General features: G+C 41.3%; 1 protein-coding gene across 4 annotated transcripts in view; it reads right to left on the bottom strand.

Annotated features, from left to right (window-relative positions):
• The window catches only part of LOC110338619 (serine/threonine-protein kinase Sgk3), a 102975-nt gene that overhangs the window by 15940 nt on the left and 61293 nt on the right, over positions 1-25742 (bottom strand). For 3 of the 4 annotated variants that reach the window (XM_021221911.2, XM_029533351.1, XM_021221913.1), the window contains exons 2-12: positions 18491-18708; positions 16195-16278; positions 13230-13302; positions 12393-12468; positions 9643-9730; positions 7695-7744; positions 5732-5789; positions 3728-3811; positions 3498-3629; positions 950-1062; positions 806-842 (exon numbers count right to left, since the gene is read on the bottom strand). In XM_021221911.2, coding sequence (XP_021077570.1) covers positions 806-842; positions 950-1062; positions 3498-3629; positions 3728-3811; positions 5732-5789; positions 7695-7744; positions 9643-9730; positions 12393-12468; positions 13230-13302; positions 16195-16278; positions 18491-18586 — 891 coding nt within the window. In that variant the 5' untranslated portion in view covers positions 18587-18708. Of the gene's footprint in view, positions 1-805; positions 843-949; positions 1063-3497; positions 3630-3727; positions 3812-5731; positions 5790-7694; positions 7745-9642; positions 9731-12392; positions 12469-13229; positions 13303-16194; positions 16279-18490; positions 18709-20940; positions 20956-25742 lie in introns of those variants that run through there. The other variant, XM_029533352.1, reaches the window with a different exon arrangement.

The raw sequence follows: 25742 nt of genomic DNA on the forward strand, positions 1-25742 counted from the left end.
AGGTGAATCCAGGACTTCCTACATGCTAGGCAATTGCTCTACCTACCAAGTTATATCCTTGGACTGAACTGATAATTTCGAAACCCTCCTTATTTTAAAATAACTATAACAAATAAAATTTCAAGAACAGCAGAGAGAGTAACCTCATGGAACTTACCCCAGAGCCGACATTTTGTTCAAATGTCAATCAAGAAATTCACATTAGTACAAAAATGCTAATTACAATATTGGCTTTATTTGGTGCCAGTACTTTGCATATGTGTAATCCTGTGTGTTCATGTATAGTTCTATGCATTGTATGTGTACTGTCGTAGCTCTCACCACAGTCAAGACAGAGAACTACTTTCTTGCAAGGGGCCTCATGCTAGTTCTTTATCTTTGTGAGCTTGCTTGCTTGCTTGTTTCCTTCCTTCCTTCCTTCCTTTCTTTTTTTTTTCTTTTTTTAAGATTTATTTACTTTATGTATGTGAGTACACTGTGGCTGTCTTCAGACACACCAGAGGAGGACATCAGATCCCATTACAGATGGTTGTGAGCTACCATGAGGTTGCTGGGATTTGAATTCAGGACCTCTGGGAAGAGCAGTCCATGCTCTTAACTGCTAAGCCATCTTTCCAGCCCTGGGCTCTCTCTCTTTTCAACCTGGTCCCTTATAAACACTAACAGGATAATCAAGTATAATGTCACTTCAAGAATACTACAGAAATGCAATCATAGAGTATGGAACCTTTAAGACAATTTCCTACCATGCCTAACAACAACAAAGAAATGAAAACCACAAGATTTTAAACAAGATAACACTTACCATTGAATCCAAAAGAATATTTTCTGGCTTCAAGTCTCTATATTGAATTAAAAGAAAAGAAAACTATGACTATCATCTGAAATATTTCAAGGAATCTTACGAGTTTCAGGCGGTGTCTCCATGTAGTTTAAACAGATGACGCACCTGTACACTATTTTGATGGAGTGCAGGTAGCCCAAGGCACTGGCGATCTCCGCAGCGTAAAACCTCGCTCTGGGTTCAGGGAAAGACCTTTCCCTTTGCAGGTGAAAGAAGAGCTGCAGGGCGGAGGGAAGCTGTTAGTGTGGTCGCATTTGGCAGGCATCACACAAAAGCACTGCTTCTGATACACCGACGCAAGATCAGGCTCACAGACCCCAGCTGTCCTGTCCCTATCTCTCATCTTCAGCCGTGCGTCTGCCTCTTACCCAGCCACTGTGCCACTGTCTTCAGACATGCGTCTGTCCTGCTCTCGCTGACTTCTCTCGTCTCCCATGTACCACACTCAGTCCTCAGTGTGAGTCTCCACACTTTGCGGATAGACACTTTAGAAGAGATTAAGGAAAATCTACAACCCCGATGTGGCCTTCTAACTACCTGTAAATACCATGGAATTACTGGGCCTCGTGGACAGCTTAGTAAACCAAGAGCTCTGTGTGAGGTCTTTATACACTTCTGTCCTGTAATCTTCCCAACCAACAGATGTGAGGTAGGAGACTGACGAGGAAGCTAGCTCAGAGAGGCTGATCTGACCAGCATCCTAGAACTCATTTTTTTTTGACACTTGGTTTTAATGAAGAGATTAAGTAATACACAAAAATTCCATGTCCCAGGTCAAGGTTTGAAAACAATGGGAGAACAGGAGGAGCTGGGCGCAGTGGTGTATAACCATCACCCAGTACTCAGAGACTGGGAGGGAGGGCCGAGACTGAGGCCACCGGCCTAGGCTATCTAATAAGACTCTACCTAACAAACAAATAAACAAACGTAACTCAGGTTTGTTGGCACACGCCTGTAAGCCCAACACTCAGGAAGGAGGCTGAGGCACAGGACTGTCACCAGCTTAAGGATAGCCATGGCTGCATAGGGAGTGCCAAGTCAGAAAGAATTACATACATAGCATACATAGCAAGGCCTGTCCCAAACAACAGAAACAAGACAGCATATCTAAAAAAAAAAGTTAACAACAACAGAACACAGGATGAAGCCAAACTCTACCTCAACCCATCTCCCTGGCCTTTATCTCCAGTCTACCTACTGCCAGCGACATTTAACACCCCACCCCCACCCCCACACACCCCCAGTGCACTCTACAGCACTTCACCCCCTACCACTGATTATCTAAGCAGAGCTCATGTTGTGGATGACAATCATGTATCTTTCCACCTTTGCTGCTCAGGTCTGAACAACCACTGTGTAAAAAGATCTAAAAGCATAGCCCCAAAATATGAAGAAGTCTACCTTCAACCTTAAGTGGGACAGAGTGACACTGACAAAGTTGTCTCTGAATTCTATTTCTTTATTGCTTGTAACTCATTTTATACTTCATATTTGTTCTCTCCCTCCCTCCCTCCCTCCATCCCTCCCTCCCTCCCTCCCCCCCCCTCTCTCTCTCCACACAAGGTTTCACTATGTAGCCCTGGCTGTCCTGGAACTGGCTCTGTAGACCAGGCTGGCCTTGAATTCACAGAGAGCTCCCTACCTTTGCCTCCCAAGTGTTGGGATCAAAGGCGTGTGCCACCTTGCCCAGCTTCATTCTCTTTTTCTGTCACCTTTATTCTATAGTTAACTGAAGTACAGTAACATTTAGTCTTCCTCTTTGCTGAGATGGGGGGGATAGATGACTCCTTTGTAAAGATGTTATAAGATGTACTACTTAAGTGAACTTTAGAGACACTTGTAGATCGGAGATCAACTGAATTAGAAATCTAAGGGGCTTAAGTAGATGAACGGGGATGGCCGACAGCCTGAAACCTGTTCCAGGCTGCTGGAGCTAACTCTGTAGCTACAACTCCGTGACTCACTACCGCCAGCCAGATGGCTTTGTCTTATACAATCTGGCTGCTGTGACAATAAAGTAATCGTACGCAAGGAGACAGAGTCCTGGACATGTAAGTAATACTTCACACATACTATCGCGTGCAGCATCAGATGCTGTAACGTCATTTTTAGAATGGGGTAGTCTTCTGAGTAAGCATTTTGGGGATCAGGGTTTACTAGCACAAACAAAAGACTCTGTGATTACAATGACCTTTTTCTTTCAAAAAATCCTTTCTCTGAGACAGATCTTGCCAGACTCTAACATGCTGAAATGCATATGTACCATCAGGAAGGTGATACAACATCAAACACTGCAGCACTGGCTTAACTGTGGGGAGGGGTTGCCTCGCTGATGAACAGTTGGATCATTCTAGAAAATAACATGTCTGGCTAACATTCATAGGCAATGGTTGGAACAACCATTACCTAAATTACACATCCTGTTTTACACTAACATTTCAATTTTGCAATATAGCATTGACAAAACCACACACGACGCCTGACTTCTCTGTGTCCTGCACAGCATATGGTCCACTGAAGACTGTTTCAACTCTTTATCAACAGCTGTTGATAAAGCACGGCCAGCCCAAACCTTACATAAGAACCTTTTGGATTTCATGCTGCCTTTTTTTCTAGCCATTGTCTCTATTAGACAACTAATTACAAAACTCACCTCTCCTCCATTAACAAAATCCAGAACAAAATAAAGCTTTTCAGTTGTTTGGAAAGAATAGTGCAATCCAACCAAAAATGGGTGCTTCACATTTTTCAAGAGCACATTGCGTTCAGCCATAATATGTTTTTGCTGGAAAATAATGCAAGATGTCAATTAGTAGTATATACCAGAAAACAGCTGCTCATAAAGAAACAGGCTCAGGAGATACAGGGGCTATTCCGCTTTACCTCTTTTCTGTTGAGAACGATTTTTTTCTGTAACACTTTGACAGCATAAAATTTTCCATCCAGTTTCCGTTTTGCAAGAAGAACCTGTTAGAAAGATTTGCAAATGAGTGAAGAGTTTGCAATCTTTTTAAAGTTTCTAAAAATCATGTCCACAACGGACCTGTGTTTTGTGCTGGAGATGAACCACTACTGAATTTACTTCTGTAATTCTTTTTCTTAGATATTTTAATAAAACAAAAAGGGTTCTGATTATTTGAAAAGCTAGAGCATTTATTTGTTATTTAATATATTGGTAATGAGATTGCTTTTTTTATTTTTTATTTTTTTTTAACTAAATTCATCACCAAATAAATACACAGTATTCAAGGACTTTCTGTATGTGTTGCCGTCTGAGGAGTTTGCTTAGAAAAGACTGAAGTGGGGCTGTGGAGACAGCTCAGTGGGTAAAGGTGACGGCTTCTCCACGTGGTAGGAGAGAACTGACTCCCACGGGTTCTTTCTGACTTTGATACACAGAGATACTCCTAAGTAAATAAAATGTCGAAGCTATAACCTTGGTAGGTACATAAAGGGGGTGATTTTCTTCAGTGAACATAATGCATTATTTTATGCAGGCTTCTCTTACTGGCTCTGAATTCACAAGAGTTCAGAGGAAGAGGCAACATGGACTGGTGTATTTTTTATATAATGGTTTGGCTTGTATGTATATATTTTTTTAAAAAATTAGAGGATGTTGTACCAGAAAAGGAAGAAATAAAGCCACATGAAAAAAGGTGAATAGTCACCTTACACTTCACACTACATATAAAACCAATTCCTGTGGCTTCTTGGCAGAAGCAGAACTTCAAAGCAACAACAAAGCCCACTATGTGTTCTCTGCACTTTCTGAGATGGCATCATGCTATGTTGTCCAGGCTAGCTTTGAACTCACTGTCTTCCATCTCAGATTCCCAAGCTTATAATCCTAAGATTATGAGCATGCATCAGCACACCCAGGTAATGTTTGTCATTGTTTCCAGTGCAAAGCAAGGAGAGATTTATCCAGGATTGATGGCCACTAACATCTTGATATCTGTCAATGCTGCGTTTTTAATGGCAGACAACTTATAACATGCTGATAAACTGTAGTTACAGAGAGCAGGATCCATTTCTAACCCTGCTGCTGCTTGTATTAGCACAATGTAACAAGTGATCACTGTGTGTCTGATGAATAAAGAAACACAAACAGGATTAGCAGTGTGGCCCTTTCCTGCTCTCAAAGCAACTCAGAAAACTTAAAAGATACCAAAAGCTACAAATATAAGGAAATATAATTATATATATTGGTTATATATATTTATATATTATATAATTATAAAGATATTAAAATATAATTAGATATATTAGATATACATATATTAATTTTTACTACAAGTTTTAGTGAAATTTGCAAAAAAGAATAAATATATTTGGTAGTTCAGATAAATTCTCGTGTGACAATTTGCTGATCGTGCTGGTCTTCCTGGCATGGTTGGACCCTGTCCAGTTCTGTGATTTCTCTGATGTTCTTGGATTACGGAGGTTTTCCTTTCTTTATAATCCACACAAGTGCCCATTTCAGTCTTTCTAGCCTCCATTTAAAAGGATTCCTTCCAAAGGTTATTTCTGACCACCTGAGCTGCCTGCACCCTGTCAATCTGCCTGTTTATTTCACCACAGCCCCACTATCATTTACATTTACCTGAGTGAATTCTTTAATAGTCTGTTTACCCCAAAAGGTTGTAAGGTCTAAGTCAGTTTTCTCAATAGAACCCTCACAAGCACTTGGCACACACTACGCTCTCAATAAACACACACTGAACCTAAGCACTTCACCTTAGAATTTTAGCACATGCCTTGTCTCCTTAAGCCTCGGCAGAGAAAGAGTTAAGTCTGTCCCTTGCCAAGGGAGAAGCCCAATGACACACACATGTAAAGCAGGCGCTCTCTAAGTGCTTAACATGGAAGGGAACACTAAGAGCTTACCTTGCCAAAGCTGCCCTTTCCAATAACTTTTAAAAAATCGAAGTCAGTTGGTTTAGCACTGAAAGAAATTAACAATGGCAAAAAAAAAAAAAAAATGAGTCTTCAAGAAATTAAGATATTAACTTTTAAGCATTTCCTTGTACCCCATTAATTTAACAAATTAATGTGGGGGAACAAAATCTTTAGATCTCTGGGCAGGATATTCTAAGATTTTATACTAGTACATTTCCTTTGTTAAGAGCAATATCATTTTCTCCCAATTAAATTATATAAGCCCCGTTTAAGCTCTGTTTAAGAGGTACTTCAATAAAATTCTAAAAGAACAAAATGGAGACAAGCTTTTATAAGCATTGTAATATATAGTCACAGTTATAAGAAACCTACATACGTTAAGTTCAAGTAGTGTTTGGTACTGGGTAATTCTTCTAAACAAGGTATGAGGTACTAGCAACCAATAAAAATGCCAAGGGTACTTTCTTTTTTTCTTTTCTTTCTTTTTTAAAAAAGATTTATTTATTTTATGTGAGTACACTGTCGCTGTCTTCAGACACACCAGAAGAGGGCATCAGATCTCTTGACAGATGGCTGTGAGCCACCATGTGGTTGCTGGCAATTGAACTCAGGACCTCTAGAAGAGCCGTCAGCGCTTTTAACCGCGGAGCCATCTCTCCAGCCCCCCAAGGATGCTTTCTGATGGAGAGAAATCTCCAGAGTAATGAATTGTTCTCATACATGCATGCAATGAAGGGAATCAAGGACAGAACTCCAGAGAGTGGAGAACAACACTGCCTTTTGTTTATTCAAGCCTAGCAGATAGAAACCACACTGGCTGTATGTGGGCAAAGGCAAGGGGCAGCAGGTACAACAGTGACCTTTAAGTCTCTATGAGTGTTTCCTACAGACAGCCTGAAGGCCTAGGGCTGTACCAGAGGTGTCACTTCACTTAGGTTTAAAATGTCCAGTAATTAGCAAAACCAACCAACCAACCAATCAACCCACCTACCCACCCCAACAAAAAACAGGTGATTTGATTGGCAGGCTGGCGAAGGACCGTGCCACCAAGCCTGATGACTCGAGTTTGATGCTTGGGAACCACATGGTGCAAGCAAAGAACTGACTCCTAAAAGATGCCCTGTGACCTCCACACACACAGTAAGTAAGTAAATACATGAAGTGTAAAGTCTGTTCATACACATTTAACCTAACACTTGGTGCAGGTTAAATATTAAAAAAGGTAAAAATTAACAAGGATGCATTAAGCAAATAAACCAGATTCAAGAAAGGCAAATGGCACACATTCACTCTCATATGCATAATCTAGATTTAAATACATCCTCTCACACACACAGAGAATGCAAAAGCAGAAAGTCTAGAGAGGAAGAGGCAAGGATCTGAAGGAGAACAAAGCAAGACAGGAAGTGACAAAACACCTTTTCTTTCATATGTCGAGTCAAGGTTTAATATGTACACACACAAATAACATCAAAGTGGAAGGGGGACTACTTGGCAGAGAGGAGGGGGTCAGTGTGTGTGCTGGGGGACAAGTATGAACAAAGCATATTGATACATATATGAAAAGGTCATAAGAAGCCAGTGTTTTATATGTTAAAGTTAATCACAAATAAACAGGATATATTAAAAATACTTAACTAAATATAGGTATATTTCTTCTACAAAAACCTGTTCTTTGGGCTATTTTGTTCTTTAATGAAATAATGTTTTAAACAGAAGGAAGCAAATGTGACTGTATACACACACACACACACACACACACACACACACACACACACGAATAGTTTTAAAACAAAAAGTCTAGCCCTGCTAGAGCAATGAAGCACATGACAGCATTATATTCTCTGTGTCTACTGACGCACTTCACGGCCTCCAGTTAAAATGGTCTAACTTCACAAAAATGCCTATTCTCAAAAAAAAAAAAAAAAAAATTGAAATAAATTAAACCTACTGAGGATTTCCAGTTGGTCCCAGGTTGATGTTCCGTGAGGTAGAATGTGGCTATTTAGTGAGGGAGAAAAACAGTATTCTCATTAGTGTCAAAGATTACAAATCAATGACATAAAATTATATAACTGTACCACAGACAACAATATATGTTAAAGAAGCCTGAAGTCCTAATTCTGGAATATAAACAGTATAAGCAGTCACTTTTATTATGATAACCTTCAAGAGCAGTTGCAAGGAAAACGAAGAGCCAGAAATGACACTCAGCATTAAATGGAGAAGGAACAGCCAGGGCTGCGCGGGAGAGACGAGCACAGAACACTTTAACAGGAACGATCGCTTTGCACTCAGAACTGCTTACCAGGCTGTTTTTCAGATATTAAAAAAATTTAACCCAGGTTGACAGTACTGAGGACTATGCGGAGCAGATGCGACTAAGTGCTGAGTGGGCCCCGAGATTGCCTGGATCTTCCTTATGTCTAACAGACAACCTCACAGAGCCTGGAGCTGGCCAGTGAGCCCCTAGGACCGCTGCCTCCACCCCAGGCGCTGCAGCTACACTGCCATACTCAGCTTTTCTCTGGGTTCTGGGGATGGATGGACGCGCTCGCTGGCAGACTGACTGCTCTCTCAGCCCCTGGCAGAATCATCTCCAACGTGAGTAAGACAGGGTTTTCTCTCGTCCCCAGCAGCTTAGTAGTTTCAAAGTTTTAGACGCAGTAAATTAAAGACCAGGGTCAATTCAGCAGTGAAGCCTTATCTGTTACAGCACAAAGCAATTTAACTTGAAAAGATTCTAGTTCATTTGAAAACTCAACTGAAAACTCCCTAAGTTAAATCCAGTGGTCCTGTCATAGACAGCATCTGTTTCCTCTTGGGTTACAAAGGATTAAAGCAGGGCCCCTGTGCATGTATTCTGCCCCTGGGCTTCAAACCTATCCCACAGTAGACACTTTTCCAAATGCCAAGTATAAGTGAAATTAGCTTCAAGTAAATCCACTTTGAGGTTCTTTATATATTCAAGAAAATAAATAACTTTTATGTATATCTAGCACACAGACCTCTACAACAATATAATCACATTCCAGGTAAGATTACCATATTTTTGCTGAAATCTACTTCAGATTTATAGTTTCCAGGTGACACAGTACTATTGTACTTCTAATTATTACATATGATACCCTGATTTACATTTTTATTTTTAATTTCTTCACAGCACCCAAAAGTGATTAAAAGTAACTTCCAAAAATAAGTGATTAAAAGTAACTTCCAAAAATAAGTGATTAAAAGTAACTTCCAAAAATAAGTGATTAAAAGTAACTTCCAAAAATAAGCTTATTCTATTTAGTTTCAATATCAAGAACAGCCTGCATTATGCTTTTTACTTCAAAGTACAATTTCTATGCATTTTATACATAGAGACAGTGATCAGGGCTCAGTAGTTAAAGCACTTGCCACACAAGCAAGAGGACCAGAGTTTGGATCCTCAGAACCCACATAAATGCCAGGTAGGCATGGCAGCTTGCCTGTAACTCCAGTCTCAAGGGTGGGGACAGGACTCCCCAGAGCAAGCTAGCTGCCTGGCAAGACCAGCCATGTTGGTGGGGTGTCGGTTGGACTATCAGGTCCTGCTTCATTGAGTAAAATGTGAAGGCACTGTAGAAGACTGCCAATATCAACCTCAGACCTCCATTCACATGTTCCTCCACACGTATGTCCACACATATGCACCATACAACAGCACGCACAATGCACACGAAAAGAAGGAGGAGGGGTGGGTAACAGCGTATAAATGGTGTAATTGTTTTTAGGTATTCTACAGTGCAGAAAACCTAGTGCAAACACGATCCCTTGGTTCTGCATTAATGCAACTCTGAAGTAAGACCACGTGTATGAGGTTGTTAAGCCCATCACTGAGGTTGCGACTCTGTCAAGCACAGTGCCCCTGCTACCTTCGGAGTACTTCTTTCATCCTCATCTTCAGATGGATCTGACTGATGTCTTGGGCTGTCCATTTGAAGGAAGGCTCGGACATCTGGACTGAAAACAAAGATTAATTTATTACTCTGACAGCATGTGAACAGCTTGTGTACCCTTAAAAAGAAACGGAAACAGAAACCACCGTATTAGCATTTGCAGCAGGAAAACTACAAAGTGTATTATTCATTATTGTAATAGGAATGAAGAAGTTCTGCTTTTTAAAAAGGGAACCCAACAGAGGAGCAGGCAAAGTTATAAACAGATGGTTCACACTAGAGGAAATCCAAAATGGAAACTGAAACTGAGATTCACTTCATATCCATTAGCCAGCAAAGTCAGATGGATAAAAGGATGCCCAGAGCAGGAAGGGTCACGCTCATGTGTACTGTTGGGTTGGAGAATGAGCCTCTCCTGAAAAGCAGGCTGGCTTGGAGAAACCAGGAATACATTTCCCCAGATGTAGACACTTCCTTTATAAGTTTAAGCAATGAGTAAGAGTGGGGTGGGTACCAGTTACAGGTCCATATATAAACCAGCCTTCTCTTTCTCATGATAAATAGAAGGCAAAGAGGCACCTGTCACCAGGAGGAGTGAGTCAGCTATAGTAACTGCCTATAGAGTACACCAGTTGGCAGACTGCAATGACATGAACCTACAGTGTGGATCACTGCCTGCTGTGCTCTGGCACTGGGATGAACATATATGGTTGGCTTCTCCTCTGTGCATTCCCACAGATACTAGGCAAGCCTTTCCTTGAATACAGGGATATATATGTATCCTAATAATGTATATTAGAGTAGATCTCCACATGGGTACAAAGACATAAGCTGATGGGGGTAAACTAAAATTAAAGCAGACTATTCATGTACTAATGAAAATCCCAACTAACGGCCAAATTGCTATCCTGATGCACACATACACACAGTCAATGAGTGGTCTTAACAACTCAATACAAATAAAACTTGTAGAAAACCAGAAAGATAAAAAAACTACTTTTAAACAGGAGGCTCTTTACAACTGTTAAACATTACATCACTCTAGATTTACATGCACAAATCATAGGAATATATTTATCCCAAATTTCATACATGAGTATTTACAGTAGCAATATTTGTAATAGCACAAAAGGAGAAATGGCACAAATGTCCACCAACTAATAAATGGACAAACACAATGTGGTAAACCATGTAGTAAAGTACTTATTTATACCTGTTAAGTCAGGGGTGAACCTCAAAGTATTGCACTGAATGAACAAAGGAAGAAAAGAAGGACATATATTCCAAAACCCACCACCGACTGTACTCTGAGTACCCAGACAAATGTGGGGGAAGGGATCTACATTCTCACAGCAGCTTGGTTGGATTTATTCTCTGCAAAATTTTGGTCATGCTACATTTATATGTTCATCTCATGGTGCCTACTTCAAATTCTCTCCTGAGCATCAGAGGCTCTAACCATCAGATAGTACAGACAGAGACACCAAGAGTTACTCAGTGGCTTCCAACATTTCACTAGTCAACTTTCATGCTCTGTAGACAGTGTTGCAAAGGCACGCCTTGGGTTTAGAATCATGGCTTCATTATGATTTGTAAGACAGACTTAAACATTTTAAAGTTTTATTATTTTCACATATGGAGGTGGAGGGAGTGTGCCCATGGTGCAGCCCCGACAAAGTATCTTGTCTTATTAAAAAGAAAATGTCAGCTTAAAACCTCTTGGTTATTTGTTCATGGGGTCCTGGGATTTCTTCTATCCAGAGCAGAAGACACTTATGAAGTGCACATGTATATAAAAATATCTGTTGTCACAAGGGACCAATGTGCAGAAAGTGCCAGAGGGTACTCAGGCACAAATGGGACATCATGTTATCACCCTGACTCCTGCAAGGCTCAGAGACCATCTCGGAGGAGGGAGGAGAAAGGGTTAAGAGCTGATGTTGGGGAGGATCAGAGTGAAACTACCTATGCTTCTGGAACATATGGATAACATGTGGTCTAATCCCAATGGGCAACAGATACTGAGGAACCTTTCCAGGTGATGGATAAATATAATACCAACCAGCTAGCAAGATGTTTTAACTAAAATCAAACTGATTTAAATAGTAATCCATAAAATTTCCATGTCTTGGTATTTTTGACAGTTTGAAACAAGCCAGAGTAATCTATAAAGAGTAATTCTTAATTAGAAAAAAAAAATGCCTCCATAGTATTTGCCTGTAGGAGAGTCTGTAGTATATTTTCCTGATTAAAGATTAATGTGGCAGGGCCCAGCTCACTAGGGTGGTGCTGCTGGGCATACAAGCAAGCAGGTTGAGTCAGCCATGAGGAGCAAGCCAGCAAGCAGTCCTCCACCATGGCTTCTGTTTCAGTCAGCCATGAGGAGCAAGCCAGCAAGCCGTATTCGACCATGGCTTCTGTTTCAGGTCCTGCCCTGGCTTCCCTCAGTGATGAGTAGGATCTGAGAGCTGTCAGATGAAACTACCCCTTTCATTATCAAGTGGACTTTGGTCATGGTGTCCTGTTACAACAACAGAAACCCAGCTAAGACATCATACAAGTACAAAGGGAAGGAAACGTCTGAGCTGAAGGGAAAGCGATACAGAACATTAGGAGAACATGTTCTAGGAAGATTTCACAACTTTTCACAAAACTCTTCTTGAGGTTTAGTCAATACGCCTGGGTTTGGTCTCACTGTCTCTTTAGAACAAAAGGAAAGTACTTACTGGTTGTAAAGCTCTGGGTATCTGACTAAGTTCTGAATGAACTCATTCAATCCTGCTCTTCTTTGTTTAATAAAATCTGTGAGAGAGACAGATGTATACTAGTAGTTGTATTTCAGTCATCTTATACAGTTATCATGAAGCATTCATGGGAGAACAGACAAGCACAGGGCAGCAAACTGTGGTTAAGAATCTGTTTCCGGGCTGGTGAGATGGCTCAGTGGGTAAGAGCACCCGACTGTTCTTCCGAAGGTCTGGAGTTCAAATCCCAGCAACCACATGGTGGCTCATAACCATCNTCTGACTCCCTCTTCTGGAGTGTCTGAAGACAGCTACAGTGTACTTACATAATTACTTAAATAAATAAATCTAAAAAAAAAAAAAAAAAAAAAAAAAGAATCTGTTTCCTAGTTAGTATTTGGTACTGAAGGAGGGAGAGCTTTGTAGAAGCTCAAGAGAACTTCAGCTGCACTGTTAGAGCCAAGACACCGTCCATGCACACAGTGCTTACATTCTGAGGAGTTAAGTTCTTGACACTAAGCACTGCCTCTTACTGAAGAGCCATCTGCTATCTCTCCATGGTGCTCAGCTTATGCATCTTCCCAACAGTGAAGGAGACTGCATATCATACACTTCATGAACAAAATAGGTGTAGTAGCAGTGCATGCCCAAGGCTGAGGCAGGAGGATCACAAGTTTGAAGCCCACCTAGACTACACGGCAAGATTCTATCTCAAAAAACAAAAAAGTTCTGAACAATTATATTCTTCAGTGAATACATGACCTACTTCTTCAAACTTAAACTAGAACTCAACAGTTATACTATAAAGCTTTTGCTTACCTGGGTCAAAGTTATCACCAAATATTCTCTTGGCAGGAATCTTCAGAGCCATAGCAGGAAACTGTTTCTTTAACTGAATTTTAAAAACAGCATTCTGTGAGCTAATTTCTAAATCTACTTATGCCTAGACAACACAGTATGAGCTTAAGAAAGATTTATCGTAGTACGAAGGTACAACATACAATACTAATATATATGAATAAAATGCCACAGACTGACTATTAATCATCCTCTTTTGTCCCAGAGAATTGTTTGGTATGTACGTAACCTTGGCGAGTTACTTAACATTGTGGTGCCTCAGTGTTTTTTGTTTGTTTTGTCTGTAAAATGGGGATAAGCTAATTGAGTATCTTCCGGATGTTTTTGTGCAGTTGAATTAGATCCCACTCTGTTAACACTGGGACTGAAGAATGGTACTTATCAGCTGCTGCATAAACAAGTACTGGGCATCCATTATCAAGGCATCGCTGTCTGTATCTTTAGATGCGACCAGCGACACTGTGTCTTAACAATCGTTCTCTGTTAGACAAAACTGTATTGACATATTTACAGATGAAATGGCATGCCAGGATTTGTGCCAAAATTACAATGGGCTGGTTCATAAGTAACATGAAACAAATAGCATCGTAGCAGTAATTGAAGACAGTGATGGTATTTTATTATTTTCTTGCTTTTTCCCCCTTGAGGCAGGGTTTCTCTATATTGCTGGAATCTGTTCTTTAGACCACACTGGTCACAAGAGATCCGCCTGCCTCTGCCTCCTGAGTGCTGGGATTAAAAGTGTGCACCACCAAGTCAGCAGTATTTTATTATTTTCTTGTTTGTACTAATATAGTTACATCTGCTAGACAATTTGAATTAATAAAAATTAAAAACACCAACCACATTCTTTAAAAACACAGTTAAGCTGACAATAGAAATATTCACAAATTGAATTTTTTACTTTTTGCCTTATCTTTTATTCTAAACAGAGGAAAGGAATTTGAGTTTTCAAACTTAGGGAGATAGAGGCCAGGTTCAGATCGATTTTTGTAGTTTTAAATAATACAATTGATACTATTTTTGTGGTGACAAGATCTAAAAACATTTATAAGACATTTATAAGACAAAATTAGCAAATAAAAAGATGGAAAAAGTGAGAGAACTGTGGAAAGATGACATCCAGGGCCACGAGAGGGGAGAGATGGCGCCCAATGCTGTAAAAGGAGCAGCTGGTCAACTCTCACCAGCTCCCAAAATAATTAAAAAAAACAAAAACAAAAACAAAACCCTACTAAAATGGTTACAAACGCTAACCCCACCATTACTTGTTATACTATTTTCCTCTAAAACTGTAATTTCACTTACAGGCACTACCTTGACACCCTTTGTTAAGTAGTATGTAAAGACAATGTAGAGGAAAATTAGTTACATAAGCTTTAATGAACCATAACGAAGAGAGGAAAGCAGTAAGCGTTACCCCCAGTAGTAACGCCAGCCCCCCCCATAGTAACGCTACAGGCTACAGCTTCCGTTTCATCTACTTTAAGTTTCCCAACTATCCAGATTTTCTAGAATGTTTGATAATTTACATCAGGTAATGTCACTCAAAACTAGAACATTGTTATTTGTAAGTTCACTGCCAATTCGTGTATCACTTGAGTGCTACTTAGAGCAGATACAGAGAAATGGCAAAGGAGGTGAGCCAGAGCCTAACTTTTATGACCTAAAAACCCACGAGACCTATGACTCACTATATTTCACTGGGAAACAGTTAGTCTCTCAGCTGACACACTGCTCGCTCCTTAATATGTTTTTGAAAACTCTTACGAATGACAGCTTGCAGATTTACGTATTTTTTTAAATTATAGTAATGCGTCTGTACACGCACTGTGTGTGTGCCGTGCCCCTGAAGGCAAGAGAGGGTTGTGAAATGGGACTTCAGGTCATCATGAGCCGCCCCACGAGGATCAGCTCACAAGAGCAGCAAGGACTATCTTAAAATCAGAAGACAGGGTTAAGAAATGAAAATTTGCCTTTCTGAATATAACACAATTTTCTAGAGATGTCTGATAATCTCCTCATTAAGTGCACTGGGGATGGGGGCCACATTTGGTTTTTTGTTTGTTTTGCTTGTTTGTTTTCCATAACTGAAACAAAGCTGGGTGTCAGAGCTGATCTAATCCAGTGCACTGTTTGACTGCCATAGAACTTTTTAAGACAGTATCTTCCACTTACATCAGCACCTGGCAGAATCTGGCCTGATGCCTCTCAATGATCGTGGCACCTCACTGCATATGTTAAAAACTATGTGCAGGGCTGGAGAGATGGCTCAGTGGTTAAGAGCACCGACTGCTCTTCTGAAGGTCCTGAGTTCAAATCCCAGCAACCACATGGTGGCTCACAACCATCCTTAATGAGATATGATGCCCTCTTCTGGAATGTCTGAAGACAGCTAGGATGTACTTACATAAATAAATAAATACATCTTAAAAACAAAACAAAACAAAACAAAACTACGTGCAGCTATAGGCACTAGACTGAACTTCTTAATAGCTGGATTAGGAATAAAATGGTTTCAGTCATTTAGACAGCCAGGGGTCACTTGGATTTCAAACTTGGCTCAGTTTTGTTAGTACTGGAAACCTGGAACTGATTACTTCTAAGAATGACACAGAAGAGGAGCGTGCAGTTGACAGTTTCAGATGTGACCCAGAACTGCCTTGATGAATGCCATACTATTTGGCACATTTGTGTCTAATGTCACCTGCACTGAAATGTCCTTGAGCTCTGTCTTGTCTGTCACCCTTCTTGTTCACTTGGGACTGTCTGTCTTTCCACACTTCACACAAAGACTAAGCTCAGATGCTTCTGAACAGGCAACCCCTTCTCTGCTTCAGCATGTATTTACTCATTCAAATCATGTCTCAGCCCATGGAGTTTTCTCAAATGTTTTACTTTAGACAGAAACGATGTAGTCTCTTACAGAATTGTAAAGTTTGTCAAACTCTGCGTATCTCCTGAAGACAAACCACTCACTTCTGCCCACGGAGACCAGAACCTTATAAACCTGTGGAATTAAAAAAAAAAAAATTAACAAACTTCAACTGCAAAGAAACCATACACAAAAGCTGGTAACTGTTTATGTGATTCTCCAAGATAAAAATGCATATCACATGAAACAAGCTTTTGTTCTAGCACTGTTGTTAACTATTCTTTACTTTGGGATAATTTAACATTGCATTTTAAATTTTATGTAATCAGCTTCTTTGTAACAAACTTTTTTAAAAACACACACACACACACACACACACACACACACCAGTACAAACTATAAGATGGAAGTTTTTTTTTTTTTTAATCCTGATTAGCTCATCTCAAGTAATTCAAGATAAGAGTATTTGAGTATGTAAACGCAGCACTCAACTGTTGAACTTGTTATTTTCAGAGAAGACCATGGGTGGGGTGTGGGCCTGCTGTCAGGACTACTGACTTCTAACATTTTGCCATTCTTGCTTCATACTTTCTTTCCCAAGAGTAAAAGATGGTAGAATTAAGTGATGTCGTTTTCTTACTCATCAGATAGCTATGACCTTGAAGTTATAAAGTACTTCCAAAAGGGATGCCTGGCCCACAGTTAACACTCGGCTACTGCTTCTTTTCTTCCCAGGCCATCTTTTACACAGTACCTTTCAAATAATAACTGTATCCCTTCATTTTCTGATGCCATTTTGCAATCGTGTTTAATGTCTTCATATACAACCTCATTTAATTATAATCAATGATCCTATGAAGTGAGCAGAATTAAAGCCCCTACCACGTCAGTCATAAAGCTGACTTACTTAATCAAAAACCATTAAGCTTCAGCTAAAAAATCTGTATCATTTTCTCCCTCTATATATCACAGCATTAGATCATCAGCAGGTACTAAACTAACTTTCATAATTCAGCCAAAGACAGCCTTAGAATACAACTCGGTATTTTAAGTGGACGTGCACACGCACGAACTCGGGCCTCAAACCAGGAAACATTTGTACACCCTACTCTTTCACAGAATGTGTGAAAGTATCTCTGCTTGGAAAAAGCAAAGGACACCCAAGTTGATCCACTATCCACACTGTAGTAGGAATGTCTGCCAGACTTGGTGGGAGGTGAAGTTCCTGAAGGACAGAACAGCCCAAAGGTAAAAACGCGGAAAAAAGACAAGTTGCATACACTCCACTATTTTATCCAAGCTATAACAGCCCTTGCTAACCTTCAAGGTGATGTTGCTAGAAAATATGGTTTTACAAATGCGTTAACAAGTATGCACCATTTAAGACGTTGTTACAACACACATTAGCACACACACACTACACACATACACAATTCTGCAACCTAAGCGGCTAGGGAGAGCTGGGTAACCAGCTAACACTCCAACCTCTGTTTGCATCAGTGCAGAGGTGTTTGTTAGGAACAGAGAATAGGGCCAGTGAACTGCTTCCTGGTCCCACACCTAGGACCCTGAGAGACAGCTACCATTTGCAGTTAGTTACCTCTGCAAGTTAGTAGGGCGGGATATATTCTTTGGGGTGTTTAGCTTAACATTTCAGCTCTTCTCAGATCCCAGGTGAGCATGGATTCCAGCTGAAAATCACTTATCTCAAGGCTTAACTGGCAAGGATTCAGTGGCCTAATCCTAACACATCAGTGGTCCAAAGGGGGGCTGATGTGCAATACTGAGAACAAAGGTTCTGTATTGGCAGAGAACCTACTCACACCAACAGAGAATATTCTCAAGTCAGCCCAGCAAGGGCAAGGCCAGCTAAAACACAAACATGTGACAAGAGGGCTTATGAGTTTCATACAGTTTTCCAAAGAGATAGGCAAACAGGCAAAACTATTGCACTAAAAAGAACAATTACTATTAAAGTAGTCAAAGGAGGCTTCGTTTTCTTATTATTTTTCCTTTTCCTTTCTTTTTCTTTCTGTTTCTTTTTTCTTTGAGGCAGGGTTTCTCTGTTGTAGCCCTGGCTGTATTGGAACCAGCTCTGTAGACCAGGCTGGCCTTGAACTCAAGAGAACCACCTGCCTCTACAGTGCTGGGATTAGAGGTGTGTACCACCACCTCCTGGCCTAAAGAAGGTTTTGTAAGGATTGCTCATTCAAAATAAGTAAAACCTAGACCTGTGGAGAGGGGAGGAGAATTCCTGGTTATGAAAGAACATGGGGTGCGCGAGTAGAGGGGGTTAGGGGGAGTGTGGACACCGCTGTCCTTAACTCTCTTCCCGCCACACACTTACCGTGAACCTCTTCTTTTTCTCTCTGTGTTCGTCAGAGCTGGGAATGCTTACACTTGGGCAGCTCTCCTTGTAGTCCATGGTACAACCCCTCTGCATTTAATGTCTTGAAGGACAGAAATTGAGTCTGAAGTTTCAAAGTTCTCAGCAGAGGGTAAATATGATTCACAAATCCGAAATATGAAACCTCTTGAGGTAATGTTCAAACTCCATCATGGAACCTTAAACAACAGGAAGAAAACATGATTAGAAAATCATTTTCAGAGTGCCTGGCCTTGTCTGGCCTTTGAAGAGGACTGTGTGCATATGCTTCATCCCAGAGATGTAAGGATGGGTCAAAATATGAAAATTGAGTAAATGGAATCTATCATAAGAACAAACTGAAAGGAAAACCAACATGATCATCTCATTAGATACAGAAAATATCTTTGACAAAGTCCAACCCTTCTTCATGATAAAAACCTTAGAGAGATGAAGGACACAATGGACATACCTAAACACAGTAAAGGCTATATATATATAGCTAACTGATAGCTAGCATCTAATTAAGTAGAGAGGAACTTAAGACAAGGTTTTCCACTGATCTCTCCATAACTATTCAAGATAAGTACTTGAAGTCTTAGAGCCATAAGACAACTGATGGAGATCAAGAGGATACAAATTGGAAGGAAATAAATCAAAGTCTTATTTGCTATGATATGATAGTATACATACATGACCCTAAAAATTCCCACCAAGGAAATTCTACAGCAGATAAAACACTTTCAACAAAATAGCTGGATACAAAAATAATTGATAAAAATCAGTAGCCCTCCTATATACAAATGATAGATGGACTGAAACAGAAATCAGAACAACTACACATAAATAATGAATAATAAATAATGAATAATATAAAATATCTTAGGGTAACTCTAATCAAGTAAGTCAAAGACTTAAGATATCAGACAATGGAAAAAATCTCCCATGCTCATGAATAGGTAGAATTAACAGAATAAAAATGGCTATCCTGCCGGGCGTGGTGGCGCACGCCTTTAATCCCAGCACTCGGGAGGCAGAGGCAAGTGGATTTCTGAGTTCGAGGCCAGCCTGGTCTACAAAGTGAGTTCCAGGACAGCCAAGGCTACACAGAGAAACCCTGTCTCGAAAAAAGAAACAAACAAACAAACAAACAAACAAAAAAAGGCCACCCTACCAAAAGCAATCTACAGATCCAATGCAATCCCCATCAAAATCCCAACTCACTTCTTCACAGATTTGAAAGAACCGATCTTAGCTTCATATGGACACAAAAAGCCCAGGATTGCTAAAAACAATCCTAGACAATAAAAAGAATTGCTGGAAGTCTCACCATTCCAGATTTCAAGTTGTACTACAAAGCTATAGTAATAAAAACAGCACATATTGGCATAAAAAGGCATGTTGATCAACAGAATCAAACTGAAGACCCAATTATAAATCCAGACACATAATCTTTGATCAAGAACCCAGAAACACACATTGGAAAAAAAAATCAGCATCCTCAACTAATGGTACTGGTCAAACTGGATGTCTGAATGTAGAAGAATGCAAATAGATCCGTTTCCCACTACCCACAGAACTCAACTCCAAATGGATCAAAAAGACCACAATCTAAAACCAGATACCTTGAACCTGATAGAACACAAAGTGAGGAATAGCTCTGAACTCATTACCACAAGAGACAACTTCCTGAGTTGTCTTTAGCATAGGCGCTACAATTTAAAAAAATTAACAAATGGGACCTCATGAAACTGAAAAGCTTCTACAAGGCAAAGGATACTGTCACTTGGACAAAGCAGCAGTGCATAGAACGGGAAAAGGATTTTATCAACTCTGCATCTGATAGAGGACTAATATTCAAAATATACAGAAAACTTAAGAAAACTGGTATCAAAAAACTCAATAATCCATCTTTAAAATGGGATAGAGATCTAAATAGAAAATTCTCAATAAAAGACACTCAAATGACTGAGAAACACTTTTTAAAAAATGTTCAGCATCCTTAGCCATCAGGAAAACACAGGTCAAAGCTCCTTTAAGGTTTCATTTGACGCCGGGATGAATGGCCAGAATCAGCAATGCAAGTGGCAGCTCCTGCTGGCAAGGCTGTGGAGCACGGGGATGCACATCCATCACTGGTGGGACTGCAAACTTGCACAGCCAGCACGAGAAGCAAATGGCAGCTCCCTAGAAACAAGAAACCAATCCACCTCAAGACCCAGCTATGCCACTCTTGGGCATAGACCCAAAGGACGGTCCACAGTACCACAAGGACCCTTACGCAACCATGTTCACTGCTGCTCTTTGTAATAGCCAGAAATTGGAAACAACCTACATGTGCCCCAAATGAAGAATGGATAGAGAAAATGTGGTACATTTACATAGAGGATTATCACTCAGCTAAACAAACAAACAAACAAAAATCAACAAACCTGACATGAAATCTGCAGGCAAATGGATGGAACTAGAAAAAAAAAAAAAACATCCTAAGTGAGGAAACCCAGACCTAGAACGATAAATACAGTATGTATTCACTTGTATGTGGATATTAGCCATTAAATAAATGATAAGCGGCAATCCATAGTCTCGGAGAGGGTATAAGAAGGGGCTGGGGGAATGGAATAGATTTTATGAGTGGACTGGGAGCGGGGCAGGTGGGAACAGGAGGATCAGGTTGGGAGGGATATAGGAGAGGTATTGAGGGAGGGAATACAGGGAGAGACAGCTAGCATTGAGCTGAATTTGAGGAATGAAATAAAAACCTAGTGTAGTGGGAAACATCCTAAAATATATGAAGGCAATCCTAATAAAGTCTCCAAATAATGAGGGAAACACAGTCTTAACTGGCCATCTGTTGTCATCAAACAAAGCTCTCAGTGCCAGTACAGGGTTACATCCAATTCCCCAAACAACTCAGGCTGTTGCCAAGACAATAGGTTGTTCTTCCCAAAACGACTGCAGGAACCCACTGTTGAAGACAACACCTGCACAGCTCATGAACAGAGGGAGGCCGAGCCGTGCAGATAGAACCTTCTCCCCGATGGTCTAGTGTCTTTGGTATGGAAAAATACCCTACAGGCAACCAAGAGAGAAATGTAGACAGCGACCAAGCCACAAAAATTTGATCTGCAATCCGTTCTGCTGGCAAAATATACTAGGTCAATGGTGGCACAAAGCTTGTGTGTATCTTAAACCATGAGATAGAACCCATACCCAACACTGTCAAGGGACCAAGGATCAGTGACTACATAACCCAGAGCTCTACTTTGAAACCAAAAAGAAAAACAGTAGTGATAAAATGATATTCTGCTACATTCATAGATCTGTGTCTTGTTCAGCCATACCTATCTGCAATGAGGCTTCCTATGCAGATAGGAACAAATACGGAGACCCATAGCCAGATATGGAGAGAAAGACACACACACACACACACACACACACACACACACACACACACACACCTTGGAACACACAGCTTTTATTGGGGTGTCTCCATCAAATCCCTCCCCTTGAGCTCAGGGAACCCCACAGACGAGGAGGCAGAGGGTGTAAGAGCCAGAGGGGATGGAGGACAGCAGGAGAACACAGCCTTCTGAATCAACTGAGCAGATCCTCTGAACCCAGAGACTGAAGCAGCAAGCTCAGGGCCTGCGGGTCCTCTCTGCATACAGTACAGCTTTCCCTTTAACCTTAGATGGGACTCCCGCATGTGAGAGCTGGTGGGGCTCCGATTCTTGTGCTTTTGCGTGAGGCTCCTTCTGTTGGTCTGCCTTGTTCAACTTCAATGTGATGATTTTTATCTTGTTATTTTTTTATTGTGCTGTGTTTGCTTATCTCGTAGAAGCCTGTTCTTTGCCAGTGAGAGACAGAAAGGGAGTGGATCCGGATGGGAGGGGGTGGGGGGAACTGTAATATACTGTATGAGAAAAGAATCTACTTTTAGTGAAAGGGAAAAAAAGATATAAAAATAGGAAATACATTAGTAAGTGATAGCCCTTGTATGGAGAGGGAGGATGGTACAGTGGCATGCAAGGTGTCCCAGGATGGGTACAGACAGATGGCAGGGCGATTGTAACAAGGGCTAGAGTTACTTACAGGTGTCCTTGAAGGTGTGCACAAAGCAAATGACTAGTAGAATGTGGCTCTTTGTAGAGTCTTTAATTCCTTATAGCTGCCAACAGATAGGGTGAAGAATAAAGGCCAGGGCTTAATGGTAACTGGTGAAGAGCAATTAAACACAAAGGTGGAAGAGATAACGTTGGCCCTAGAATCTTGGTGCATGCAATGGCAACAGATTTATCTTGTGTCTGTTTCCCTTGTCCTAGAATTTTCCTAGAAACCTCTATGTAAAAGTTGCCAAATCCCCACAGTGGATCCTCATCCTGCCAAAACAGCCATTACAGGAGAAAGAGCCTTGTAGAAACCTCTGACAGCATCAAGAGGGGAGGAAGGGCTACTGACTCGTAGCTTGTCAACAGCGATTGTCCATTTGGTTCCTGGTTTACAGCCCTTAGAACCAACCACTCTTCTCTCACTAACCACAACAACAAAAAACTCTCACTTGTGAGTTCAGAAATCAGTATCACTATCAAAAAGCTGATGAATCGGGACTGCTGAATCCTATCACATCTCCACTTAAACTGCCTGCTTAACTGGGTGAGAGCCAAAAACATTTTGGGACGTGATTATGGATTGCCAAACTCTAGCCAGGTGGTGCTACTAATTCCATAAGTAACCCTAGATGAGGTATGTTGGGTCGGTGACTGTCAGGATAATCCCTGATGATAAGTATATGGCTTGTGACCCATATCATCAGTGAAAGAGATGGAGATCCTAGCACATGACAGAAATAGCAGTACCTACTGTTCACTGTCATACCAGAGGGCTAACGTGTGCGCTGCTGTCATAGTATGTTCTAGACTCCAGAGCAGTGGTCCTCAATCAGTGAGTCTCAACCCCTGTGGGGTTGACCGACCCCATCACAGAGGTCATGAATCAGATATCCTGCACATTATATATTTATACTACAATTCATAATAACAGCAAAATTAAAGTTATGAAGTAGCAACAGAATTAGTTTTATGTATGGTTAAGGGTCACCACAACGTGAAGGACTGTATAAAAGGGTGGCAGCATTAGGAAGGTTGAGAACCACTGCTCTAGAGGGACCACGATCATGTTGACTCCACAGGTCACCACACTGATCCACCACACTGATGACATTAGCTTAATGTCTCAGTCAACAAGAAACAGCAAAACACTGTGGACACCTGTGCAGATTGTTCCCTAGGGCTTCGCTGCTCTGAGACAGGATGTCCTGTCTCAAGTGAGAGACGACACCGCCTCCACTGAGCCATGAGCAAAACAACCCAGACTTCATGTCTGGAGATGCTATTCTGACCCACTTTCTGAGAAACCCGCAAGGACTGCCAGTTTTTATTGACACCTATTCTATAAAAAGGCGCTATAAAGATGAGAGCTGCCCTAGTCCCTGCCTTGTCACACTCAACAGAGACAGAAATGACGCAGGAGGGAAGGATGGTTTGAGGTGTCTCTGACGAGCGTCGGGAGAAGGGTGAAAGCTGCTGCCCCTCAGCATCTGCCAACAGCTACTGCCCATTTGGTTCTCGGTTTGGTACTCTGTCTGGAAAGAGACTGGACCGTTCTCTGTGTACATCCAAGAGACTGAAAACAGAACAGGAAATGAACAGGGCACTATCTGAGTCACTATGTATGTACAACAGCATTCCACTTGGTATAGTAAAGGCAAAACTGATTTGGGGCAAGTCTGGATGGCCTAAGTTTATGTGCAGGGAGGAATAAGTGTTAGATTACAGGATTTAAACCAAGATGGTCAGATGTTGGAGATTTTTATCCATGTATCACGCTATCTCGTCAATACATTCTACAGAATCTTCAGGAATAAATGGAGAAGATTTGTAAAGTTTTTGTTTTCTTTTTTGGGTTTGAGACAGGCTTTTTCTATGCTGCACGGGCTGGTTTTGAACTTCTGGACTCCAACAGCCCTACCTACCTCAGCCTCCTAAGTCGTCGGGTGCCCCAGGAGCACGCCACCATGCCTGTCTTTTGTTAACTTACTTTTAAGTAGTCAAAATTAGAATTAGGGAACAGTAACCTTTTCTTTCCCCTAGAAATTCAATTCTTCTTTATTCCATAAAAGCCAAGCAATCGAATTCTACAGAAGTGTCCTGTGATCGCACATTAAACAGAGCAGAATGAAGAGGACTGTCCAAAAACGGGGCTGGTGGTGGAGGAGGGATAATAGGAAAAGCTGTTCTGATCACATGGGACTAAATGGGAAGTTTTGGGGAAGTTCAATTGTATTAGCTTTCAAGTAATAGTAACAATAATAGTAATAATAGTAATAACAGGAAAGGGATTTCTCATCACTCTAGCAGCAGGACTGAAGATCATCTTACAGTTGTTCTTGGGGGCAGCTGACCGGCCTTGGCGAATGAGACATGGCTCCAATGAGACTAGATCATTAGATCCACGCATCATGACTACAGGCACGTCCAACAAGACAGAAAGAAATGGGTCAGGAAAGAACTGTCGGAGACCAGCCAGGTCTGAAGAGGGACAGTGGATACAGCGGCGGAACACAGCAGCTAGTGAACACAGCAGCTCTCACCTGAGTGTGACTCTGCAACGGCTGAAGACCTTTCTAGTGGTCTATACTGCCGTGGGGACAAGGGGGAGTGTCAGGAATGTCACAGAGCATCTACTATGCACAGGACTTCCCCACAGCAAAAAATTATCTGATCCAGTGTCAGTGCCGAGGTTGTGTAACTAGTGTGGAATGATAATGCTGAGAGACAACCATCTTTCCTTGGTGATATGGCCGCCTGGACTGTGGGCAGTCACACACGTGGGCTAAAATGGTGTCTGTGTCTGGTCCACTACAGGGCTAGGGCCTTTCGTGGAGGCAGGACGCAGGGTTTATGACTGCTTGTTCCCTGTGCCATCGCAGCGCGGGCACTGGGCTATGAGGGTGGGGAAGTGCAGTCTGAGGTCCCTGTGGAACTGCAGGAGTCGGCTCAGTGGTCTCAGGGCCTGTGCATAGGCCAGGACGTTAGGTCCTCATACTCTTGGACACCCCAGATGCCTGCCATTGGATGCTGCAGAAGAGCTGAGAACAGAGTGGCCCCCACAGGCTGGATCTAGCCAGGGGCTGAAGGGAAAAGGCCAGGAGACTAGAGAGTCCTTGACTGGC

The sequence above is a fragment of the Mus pahari genome, chromosome 22, assembly GCF_900095145.1.
Source record: "Mus pahari chromosome 22, PAHARI_EIJ_v1.1, whole genome shotgun sequence".
Taxonomy (NCBI): domain Eukaryota; kingdom Metazoa; phylum Chordata; class Mammalia; order Rodentia; family Muridae; genus Mus; species Mus pahari.